This window comes from Stigmatopora argus, chromosome 3 (genome assembly GCF_051989625.1).
Source record: "Stigmatopora argus isolate UIUO_Sarg chromosome 3, RoL_Sarg_1.0, whole genome shotgun sequence".
NCBI classification, from domain to species: Eukaryota; Metazoa; Chordata; class Actinopteri; order Syngnathiformes; family Syngnathidae; genus Stigmatopora; species Stigmatopora argus.
In genome coordinates, this window is record NC_135389.1 from 18341075 (window position 1) to 18353166 (window position 12092).

At 43.8% G+C, this 12092-nt stretch overlaps 1 protein-coding gene across 4 annotated transcripts in view; it reads left to right on the plus strand.

The window, feature by feature from the left end:
* The window catches only part of LOC144071788 (zinc finger protein 536-like), a 32906-nt gene that overhangs the window by 11429 nt on the left and 9385 nt on the right, over window positions 1-12092 (plus strand). For all 4 annotated transcript variants that reach the window (XM_077597194.1, XM_077597193.1, XM_077597191.1 and 1 more), the window contains one exon: window positions 746-2449. In XM_077597194.1, coding sequence (XP_077453320.1) covers window positions 934-2449 — 1516 coding nt within the window. In that variant the 5' untranslated portion in view covers window positions 746-933. The remainder of the gene's footprint in view (window positions 1-745; window positions 2450-12092) is intronic.

The following is a 12092-nucleotide window of genomic DNA, read 5'->3' on the forward strand; positions in this document are numbered from 1 at the left end:
TCATTGATTGCCTTATTTCAAGCGCATTATGAAGAAGGAAGCGTAAATGTGCGCTTTCAAATGACGCTTAACCCCTCGCCTGCCATTGACAATTTGACAGAAATAATCAATGGATTGGACGTCCGTCGCTGTCAGCGGCGTGGATGATTAAGTGAAAGCTGTTGTGTGAAATACTAGAGCAAGTGACAGCTCAATTCTTTCAACTCTGAGCCCAAAAAGTGACGGTAAAAGCTTCATAATAAAATGCAGGGTGATTGTTGTTTTCTTTTCGGATGGATTATCTTATTTAACGTATGAAAGCCCCACCAAAATGGACAAATTACCATACAGCGGTGGTGTCCAACTCTTTTTTTTTTGTCACAGGCCATATTAGTAGGCTTCCAAAAAGGAATCGAATAAATTAATTTTAGGTCAATATACAGTAACTATATATTGTATTAATGCAATATGTATATACGTATCCATGAGTTCAAATGGATTTCACTAACAAAGCGCTGATGTGAATTCAACAGCAGCGTCAGACCAAATCATGTGACGTCATTTCGAAACAGAGTTCAAATGTAAAGGACGTCTTTTGCCATTATTCAGTATACGTTCAAGTCGCGTTTCTTCCTGCTGAAGTTCAGTTAAAATATTCCATTGGAGATCCATGGAGTTGGGGTCATTTTTCTTTTCTGCCTGTGAATGCTTCCTTTGTTTAGCTCCAATTTGAATGCACTTAATGTTCCCTTTGTTCTCTCTTTAGGTCTGAGCTGCAACAAGCCCAGATTTCATCTGATCAGCATGAATCCACATCCTGTTGTACACTGAATAAGTACAAGGCGGCCAGCACTCAGTTCACTGCCGACCTTTCAAACACCCCTGACTGCTACTCTCTAACTTTAGCCAGGCGGTGAAAGGACAGATTCATTAGGCCTCCCAATTAGCAGCCAGATGGCGCTTCTGGCCAATCAAATGGTGGACGCCAGAATTCTCAGCAGCATGAACGGCCGAGTGGAGCTTTCGCAGTTCTTGCGGGTGACCAATCAAAGCCTGGTGAGCCAGGTGAGCTCGCCGCAGGACGACGGGCGCAAGAACAGGAAGTACCCTTGCCCCTTGTGCGGCAAGCGCTTCCGTTTCAACAGCATTCTGTCGCTCCACATGCGCACGCACACGGGCGAAAAGCCCTTCAAGTGCCCCTACTGTGACCACCGGGCCGCGCAGAAGGGCAACCTGAAGATACACCTGCGTACGCACAAGCAAGGCATTCTGGGTAAAGGCCGCGGACGGGGCAGGGAAGAGAACAGGTTGCTTCACGAGCTGGAAGAACGGGCCATCCTGAGGGACCGGCACATGCGGGCCGCTCACGCCGGCTTGGCCCAACTTCAGGGACCCCCCTCGCGCTTCCTCGACGGCCGGCCCGCCGCCTCCCCCGAAGCCCCGCCGGTCCCGGACGAGAGCGCCCGCCCCCCGCCCAGCGGTTTTCGCTGCTCCTTCTGCAAGGGCAAGTTCAGGAAGCGGCAGGAACTGGAACGTCACATCCGGATCTTGCACAAACCCTACAAATGCACCTTGTGCGAGTTTGCCGCCGCCCAGGAGGAGGAGCTCATCGCCCACGTGGAGACGGCGCACATCACCGGCGAATCGGGCGCCGGGCAGAAGTCGGCGGGGGTCAGCGACAAGGGGAAGGGCGGCGGCGACTTCCCCTGCGACGTTTGCGGACAGACCTTCAGCCAGGCTTGGTTCCTCAAAGGTCACATGAGGAAACACAAAGACTCTTTCGAGCACTGCTGTCAAATCTGCGGCCGGCGCTTCAAGGAACCTTGGTTCCTCAAGAACCACATGAAGGTCCACCTCAACAAACTGGCCTCCAAGGCGCGTCTGCCCCCACATCACGACGGCGCCGTTCGCCTCAATCGTTTGACGGAGGAATATCAGAGCAACCTCTACTCGCAGTACATCTCTCGCCTCCACGACCGGTTCCCCGGCACCGAGAGAAGCGACCGGTCAGATTACAGCCAGCTCCTGGCCGCGGCGGGGGTGGACGTCAAAATCCGAGAGATGCTAGGTCGCGGGGTTTCCTCTAGTCTGGGTCCACTGGGCGACAAGGGCTCCTCTCTGATGGCCTTGAATCACCTTCACCCCCATTTGAGTGCCGCCAACCTGGACTATCTCCAGAAGGCGGGAGATTCGGCGATCTACCCGGGCTGGCGGATTGTGACACCCCCGCGGAATATCTTCAATTTGGCGGATCAGCCGCCGAGGCAGAGCGCCTCCTTCCCGTCCGAGCGACGCCTCCCCGCGGACGACGGCGAGGCGGGGCTGCCGGATCGAGACGGCAACGCGGGAAGTCGGCCTGGCAGCAAAGGCGGTCCGAGTCACCACGAGCCGGCGGCCGAGACCGGAAGCTCGCTCTCGGGAAGCGTCCCGGAACGCCGCCCCCGGTCCTCTTCTCCCGCTTCGGCTTCAGGTAACAAAACAATAAGACGGGCTTAAATAGACGGTTTACCTGAGGTCGATTGGATAACTTTATTCATCCCGTATTCGGGAAATTTCATTGTGACGGTAGCAAGAGGGTGATTAGACAGAACAACAAAGCAAAAGCACAAAGTACAAAGCAAATCAAAGTAAATGGGATCATCAAGAATCACCAAATCAAATAATTCAGACAGAAAAGCAGCAAAAACACAAAACGAGCAAAAATGGACCAAGCTACCTACGCCGGCTGTCACTTGAACGGCGCCATCTTGGTTGTGGTAGCTAAAATGGATACAAACTAAAAAAGACGTTGGAAAGTTGGACAAAAACTGGAACCACACACAGGAAGTCTTCCACAAGATGGGGAACTTCTGTAGACTGTGACCGAGGTAGAGAATATGCAGAGTCACTCTTCCAAGTTTATCCGCACACTTCCTCAGTAGTCTGGAGCTGAAGACAACAATAGCAGAGTAGGGCCCCTCGACTCCGTTGCTGGTAAGCGCCGACAGCTCTTCCATCTTATCCATGATGGAATGGTTGGTCAGAAGCGTTGCCTCTTCTCCCGGCACTTTTGTCCAGCTCTGAATTTCCAGCGGGATTGAGGTGTAACAGCTAGTCCCATGTGTGTGACAGCGTAGGCATGACTGAATAGGTAAAAAAAGGTCATTTTGAGAGCAACACCTGGTCGTCAAAAACAGCTAACAAGTTAAGTTACCCGTTATGTCACATTAAAATTAATTGGTGTAAAAGTGGTTAGCACGTCCGATCTGGGGTTCAATCCCCGGTGGGTTTTGACCTGAGTTTCCAGGTTCCTGCGTAGGTTTCCTCCGGGTACTCCAGTTTCCTCCCACATCCCAAAAACATGCACGCTACCCTAATTGATTACTAGGTATGATTGTGATTGGTTGTTTGTCACTTTGTGCCTTGGGATTGGTTGGCAACCAGTTCACGATGTCCCCTGGCTGCTGTCCATAGTTCGCTGGGATAGGCTCCAGCACCCCCAATGACTCTTGATTAAAATAGTACTGGGATTTAATTTTTTTTTTTAAAAGCGCCTGACAACAGCTATTTCGCCAGCTTTCGGAAAATTTTGGCTTTTACATAATGTCAACAAATTAAGTACTATTACTACTATTCATTTTTAAAAAATGAAATATTCAAAAGACTTACTTTCCAAACGACTCAATTGCACAGACTTGCTTTACTAAAAGGTTTTTAAAATCCAAATATGATCTTTGTCGCCCAAAAACATTTGGAAAGGCTTATTAGCTGCATGTGGCCAATGGCACGTTTCATCCCACTTTCATTAAATCTTTTATTTTTTATTTTTAGATTTGCATTATACAGACGAATAACATGCAATAAATGTCCATACAGATTTAAAGTGGCGTCGCCTGTAGCCTTCTCATTATAAATTTCATAGCAGATCACGTTAGCATGACTTTAATATTGTTTCATCTTCATTTGTCTTCTCATCGGCGCCGTGAGAAGAAACTGCCAAACAACTGCAATTTATGATCCTCAATATTTTCCATCTGTCACTTTTGTTTTAAGTTGAAAAAAAAATGTTGACTTAAAATGGCAGGCCAGTGTTTTTAATTTCACTGACATCCACAAGGACTTTTTGTTTTGTTTTTTTCCCTAAAAGATAATGGCATTGTAGTGATAATTAGTACCCTCTATTTTATATCTGTCACATCCTCAACCAATTGCCTCCGGGGGCACAAGATGTTAATGCATGCCATCTGGTGTTTTTAATGATTTGATATATACCACCCAGTGATTTTTATGATTTGATCTACCACCTGGTATTTTTATTGATAGTCTTCTGTTCCACCTGGTGCTTTGGATGATTTGGCTCTCTGGGTAAATGCCACTCTTGTCATGGCATCCCGCTAACACGCTTTCACGAAGCAGAAACGACGATCCCGCCGTCTGCTCCCGAGTCAAGTCCGACCCGTTCCACGTCGCCGAGATAAATGGATCGGGCCTAATCTCGTTACATCTTTTGTTTACATATCGCGCTTATCTGCATATTTTCCACGTACAGGCCGAATCGGCTAGGGCTTCAACCTGGGCGTTGTTTTTTTTATTTTTATTTTTCCAATTGCAGCCGATCCGCTAGAGCACAGGTGTCAAAGTGGCGGCCCGGGGGCCAAATCTGACCCACCGCATCATTTTGTGCGGCCCGTGTAAGTAAATCATGAGTGCCAACTTTCAGTTTTAGGATCAAATTCAAATGAAGATTATAGTTGTATATTATATTTCCTGATTTTCCCCTTTTTAAATCAATAATTGCATTTTTTTAATCCATTTTTTTATTTTTGTGTTTTTAGGTCAAAAAGCATTTGGTAAAATTTAAAAATAAATATATGAATATTTTCCGTTTTCCACTTTAATATTGAACATAATTAAAAAAATATTTTGAAATAAAAAAAATGATTAAAAGAAATTTTCCATTACTAAGAAAAAAAAGTTTAAATAAACATTGTTTTAGATCTATAAAAAATGAATATTTAGGGATTTTGATCTACTTCTTTTAATCCGATTAAAAAAACGAAGAGTATAGATGTATATTAAATTTCCGGATTTTCCCCCTTTTAAATCAATAATTGTAATTTTTTAATCATTTTTTTCTGTGTTTTTAGTTCAAAAATCATTTTGTAAAATCAAAAAATATATATATATATAAAAAGCTAAAATAAACATTGTTTTAGATCTATAAAAAACTGAATATTCAGGGCTTTTAATCCAGTTCTTTTAATCAATTTATTAAAAAAAATCTAAATATTATATCTAAAATGGTCCGGCCCACGTGAAATCAAGTTGACGTTAAAGCGGTCTGCGAACCAACCCGAGTCTGACACCCTTGCGCTAGAGCATTGGCTGTCCTTTGCGAGAAACCTTTGTGAAGGAAGGCACGGCGCATTCGGCATCAGACTCTAATTTCAGTCAATATTAAGCATGGAAACTAATTCATTGTAAAGGTCAGGCGTCATTGCTTTAGTCAATGATGAATCCGGCGGGCTCTCTCTCTCTCTCTCTCTCTCTCTCTCACCCTCTCTCTCTCTTTCTCTCTTTGGGTCCCCCCTCCGCCTTCCTCTCTGTTCTTAGGCGTGTGTAATGGTAGACTCACTCTGGGGGCTTAGCACCGCATTGTTTAGCTCTGACAATATATCCCTGAGACCTCTGCAGCTGCTCCCCGCGCTCACAATGACAGATTAATTAACACAATCACACAAGGCTGGCCCGGGCTCAACACTCAGGTCTGCTACAGGACAGATAGGTAAATCCTACACATATGGCCAACACGCACCACTTGATGAGGCTTTAACCCTTTCTGAGGGCTCTCATTTCACTCATTGGCTGCTGGCGACGGGGCCACGCGACCAAAATTGGAAAAAAATCTTGGTGGATTGGCGCTCTTGGCGAATGACCCACTTTTGGTTTCGTATTGCGACTCGTCGCACGGTAAAGTCAACGAGTCTCGACGAATGTTTGCCTTTGAATGCATCGGTAAAATGTGTCGGTTTGACTGTTTGAAGACGATAAGTTATTCGTTTTTCAATCGCTAAACTAGAGTCGAGAGGTGTAAATTTGAGCTGATTACCGTTCAGTAAATTTGTCGTACTCAACTGACGGTGTTCATTCGTGCGATTGATTCCCGCTCAGCGGTTGTGTGGTTGTGAGTGGATCTCTGTGTGCGCACTACACAAGATAATTCGGGTCGTTTCTTTTTTGCACTGCACTTGTACTGAGTGGTTGTAAATCTGCCTTTGGTTTGAACCTGTATGTCAGGGGTGTCAGACTCGGGTTGGTTCGCGGGTTGCGTTAACGTCAACTCGATTTCATGTGGGCCGGACCATTTTAGATAAACTTAGATAGACTTTTTATAAATGGATTAAAAGAACTGGATTAAAAGCCCTGAATATTCAGTTTTTTATAGATCTAAAACAATGCTTATTTTATTTTTTATTTATTTTTTTAGATTTTACAAAATGATTTTTGAACTAAAAACACAGAAAAAATGGATTAAAAAATTACAATTATTGATTTAAAAGGGGGAAAAAATCAGGATATTTAATATATATCTATACTCTTCATTTTAATTTGATCTAAAACAGAAAGTCGCCACTCATGATTTACTTTCCCGGGCCACACAAAATGATGCGGCGGGCCAGATTTGGCCCCCGGGCCGCCACTTTGACACATGTGCTGTACGTTAAATTAATCCCCAGAATCGTGTTTTTTGAGACTTCTAACCTTTGATCCACTTTCAATTTCATATTCCAACCTAAAGTCATCGTGTCTACTCTAATATTTTCCTTTGTGTCATACGCTTTCTGTCGGAATCCTTACTTTTGATGACGTCGTTGCTTTCAACCATGCAGAGGCAAACCGTTAATTTTACTGAAGTTATGGATATGTCTTGAGAATTGATTGTTAAAACGAGTTTCTATCTCTGCAATTGGCTGACAACCAATTCAAGGTGTCTCCTGCCTACTACCCACAGTTGGCTGGGATAGATTCCAGCAACCACTGCAAATTTTTGGGGGGTGGGGGGTTTCGGGCATCTCGTTACCGATCGAGTCTGCTGCTGTTTTTTGGATGTGAGCGAGCGTTTTCTAATTCAAGAGAGCGGAGATGCCGAGAAAGAATTACCAGTGCCAGATGTTCAGCTTGAGGAACATTGATTAGTCCAGAATTACTGGCTGCATTATTCATACTATAGCCGATGGTGGTCATGATGTTATTGATGTGCTCAATATGGAAGGCAAATATAGTACAGTCACGGCTGTCGGGGTGAGAGACGGCTCCTTTGTTTGATATTCTCAGATATTGCTCGGGATTTAGATTCCAAATAGCATTTCAAATTAGAAATGGCCGTCCGCTTTGAATAGGAGGCAAATTGCTCGGCTCAATATCTGATCGGAGCAGATTGGAGGAAGGCAGGACGGTCAACTAATGAAGGATGCACGCTTTAGGCCGCTGACCTACATGGGGTCGGCTTAGAGGAAAACATACCCCAAACAATCCTAAAATGCTCTGACACATAATCATTAAGTGCTCCATTTAGTACTTTTAACCTCAAGGTCAGGCGGCAGACGGCTCCACGTCCCCCTCGCGTGATCTCTCTTTAATTCGCTCTTTTAAAGGCATCCAATCAAGACAGCCGGGACTAATAATTGCCCGTAAAAAAGCCACGTAGCCGTCGATCAAAGTTGGCTGGCGTGGCGTTCCCTATTATCAGCTTGGTGATTGATGGCGGGAAAAGGTTAACGCTTACCCTTTACACAACGGTAAACAAAATAGTTGGCGGTTACAGAGGAATGAATAAGGAAAACCACCCTCGCGATGAATAATTGATGATTCATTTGGTGCGCAGAGGGACTTTGTTGCAGTGCCATTGACGGCGATTGGCGTGGAAAAGGCGTCCAATCCGTGGCGGCGAACAAAGGAACGAATGATCGTTTCCGTACAACTCTAAATGAATCACGACTTGAGCTGCGCACGATTAGCGCTTAAAACGACTTTAACATCATTAACAACACTCCGAATATTCCTCCGCGACAAACTCATTATCGACGGATGACGTAAACGCGGGTTTCGCGTTTCTGCCTCTCGAGCGGAGGGACGCAACAGAGTCGCTTTCACATTTTCGTTAATGCCATCGCAATATTCTTCTCGTCAGCCGCCTGTTTATCATTCAGGAAATAAAGTAATTGAGTTCAGCGGTGTAGTCGAGGGAGAAAAAGCAAAAAAATAATAATAAAAATTCTCTTTTGGTATCATTTCATACATGGCAGAAGAATCCCGGTTTATTAGCCAAATCGTCTCCACTAATCAACCAACGGCTTTTGTATCCGTCAATGCTCACCCATGTTTCCACGGCATTGGGAAAGGTGTTCCTCTTCTTAATAAACGCCACTCGGGGTGCTTTAAGCTGTGGGCTTCAGGCGCCTTACTGTCGTTTAATCCTCTTTTTAATTATTATTGCAGATAGGAGAGCGAAAGGTAGCTCCAAACGCTTGTTTTCCTAGCGTGCAGATAAAAAGATTTACCCGGGGAGTTTGGAACACCTGCCCTGAAATATTGTTTCCACTGTACCCTGAATGCCACGCGGCTTAATTGACTTGGAAACGTCCCAAACGCGTCATTGACTATGTGCTCTAATTAATATTAATAATATATGCTATTATAAACATCAAAGAACATCTGGCGCCCCTGTTTTTCTCAGCAGTCTGGCGCGCCACTCGCACTCCGTTTCATCTTAAACCAAAGCGGACGCCCGTCGACGACTGTTTTGCATCTCAGGTGCTTGATTACACGTATAGGAAAAAAAAGGCAGGCCGTATAGACTTTGATGTCGACGATATAACCGCCAAACGGCTGCGTAAGCGTGTACTACGGCGGGCGGTGATTGCGTCCATGGGCACGTGCGCGGATAAATCTTAAAGGTAATTTCGGAGAGAAATGAAGCGCTGGTGTGACGAGTTGGATTTGGGCCAGGGAGGAGAATAACGGGATTCTCTATGGGGTTTGTTCGGGGAATTGTGTCAGAATTGTGACCAGTGAATTCTCAATTCAAAGCCAGATTTTGGAATTCTCACTTTAAATGAAATGCATGACAATTCTCACTTTATTCTCAGATATTCCTCTTAAATGTTCAAATGGGACAAAAAGGGTAAAAGTCAATATTCTGCTAACAAAGTGAGAATTCTCACTTTAAAGTGAAAATCTTGACTTTAAAGTCAGAATTCAGAGAATAAAATCAGCCAGATTGCTTTGTTTTTCCCCCTTTAAATTCACTGACCATAATGCACTCACCAGGATGTTTTTTTCTTTTGGGGTGGGGGGGTCTTACATTTATTTACAGTTTTCTCTGTAAGGTCAGATCACGCATATGCATTAGTTTATGAGAGGCAAGAGAGGCGGCAGCTTGTAATGACGCTGTAATTGGAGTTTTGCTTGATAAATCTAAGCTGTGAAATGACTCCCCTCACATATTGTGAGCTCTGACAGTGTAAGTAAATCTTACGCTGATTAAGTTAGCAGCAACTGGGCAATTTCAAAGATGGAAGTGGTCCAGAGGAGAGCACAAAGAGCAAGATCCTTCCGTTCTAAGGTTGTTTTACGGCGCGGCTTCACCAGGCAAATGGCTTCAGGATGCTAAAAGATGAGCTCACATTTTGTCATTTAAACCGCAGAATAATTGACGTATCTCAAAGCGTTCCATTAGGGACTTTTTGTCCCTCTCTTACTGGAGATAAAAGGGCGTGCCACTCTTAATGCCACTTTACTGTTAGGGCACTTTTGTGATATAAAAATCAACCCATAAGGCACTTTTACAAATCAAATTGCCTGCCAAACACCATATTTTCTTCACTATATGGCGCAACTAAAAGATTGCAATTTTCTCAAATATGCATTTTATATGTGGATCAATATTGGTTCGTCATTTTATGAAATTCCCTTTATCACAGCTCTAACTAGTGGATCCATAACACAACCCACTACTACCTCTACTACTACTACTACATCAACTACTAATACTACTAGTACCACTACTACTACTACTCCCACTACTAATACTACTCGTACCACTACTACTACTACTACTCCCACTACTAATACTACTAGTACCACTACTACTACTAGTACCACTACTACTACTACTACTACTCCCACTACTAATACTACTAGTACCACTACTACTACTACTACTAGTACCACTACTACTACTACTAGTACCACTACTACTACTACTACTAGTACCACTACTACCACTACTACTAGTACCACTACTACCACTACTACTACTCCCACTACTAATACTACTACTACCACTACTACAACTACTACTAGTACCACTACTACTACTACCACTACTACTACTAGTACCACTACTACTACTACTAGTACCACTACTACTACTACTACTACTAGTACCACTGCTACTACTACTACTCCCACTACTAATACTACTAGTACCACTACTACTACTACTACTAGTACCACTACTACTACTACTAGTACCACTACTACTAATACTACTACTACCACTACCACTACTACTACTACTAGTACCACTACTACTACTACCACTACTACTACTACTAGTACCACTACTACTACTACTAGTACCACTACTACTACTACTAGTACCACTACTACTACTACTAGTACCACTGCTACTGCTACTACTAGTACCACTACTACTACTACTACTAGTACCACTACTACTACTACTACTACTAGTACCACTACTACTGCTACTACTAGTACCACTACTACTACTACTAGTACCACCACTACCACCACCACCACCACTACTCTACTACTACTACTACTACTACTACCACCACTACTACTACTACAGCTTTATCTAGCGGATTAAGATAGACCGTTCATTGTAGGTGTGTTTTATTGTGCAGAAAATACGGTGAGATTAAATCTTGCGATCCCAGAGAGTAACTTTGGCATCGAAATTTGCAAAGACCGATTCTGGCCAGAATAGTCCTTTCAGACACATTGCAAATGTACCTAATATCGAGTGTGTAGAATGCACAAAGAACAACGACTTTTGTTCAAGGACGTTGAAATTTAATAGATTTCTGCATTCCAAACATGAAAAAAAAGAAAAGCGCTCCTTTTACTACCGTTGACTGCGCAATTGTGGGTTTCTATTAAAGTTGGAAACAAAGTGGAGCGCCGACTTGAGATCATTAGATGTGCAGAATTACCTCAGGGTCACATCTCGAGGTGTATGAAATTGATATTTCTTTGGCGGGGATGAATCACTCTTGTAACTCCGATATTAGTCCATTAAAGAAGAACAATAAGGCATCAATATGCATGGAATTAAATTAATGGTGGTGGGTTTATCTGCCTATCCCAGACGCATCCCTAAAAGACACAGTATAATGTATGGCCTGACCTTCAAATGCCAAGAGAGTGTTGGGCAATAAACTGCCAATATTTGTGGCTTAATGGCGTTGGATGACTTTTACTGTAATTGGAATGGCAGCCAAACAGCTGTGCTGTTTAAAGACAGTACGAGGACGAGCGTCTCCTTTTCCAAACGCTCGCAGACGAGTGTGTTTAACCCCGGAGGCTGTTTCGGGGATCATTACCGGGATTACGCCGGAGGTAAACACGAGATGGAGACGGTAGGAATTTGCCGTAATTAAAAGTTGAGGTGGATCAAAAGGGGGGAAATAAAAAAAAAACAATCACGTCTCGGATGTGGATTAACATGTATTTTGGGAATGGAGTATGTGGTGTGTGAGTTGTTGGCTACCCTTGGCGGCGATGGACGTCCAATCCGTTGCCAGTGGGAGGGGCAAATGTGCGTTGCAGGAAAAAAGAAAACGGATTGGATGTCCAACGATGTCAATGGGACTGAATAAGTGAAGAGAAGTGGAATTTACAGAAGGAATTTGTGTTGAGGCACGGTGGTGGAGTGGTTGGCATGCCTGCCTCGCAGGTTTGAGATCAAGGGTTCAATTCCTTCCTGTGGGGAGTTTGCAGGTTCTTTCCTGTGACTGGCTGGGTTTTCTTTGGGTACTACGGGTACCCAAAAAATACATTTTTAAAATGATTTATAATTTTTTTTATTGTTCATTGCAAAATAC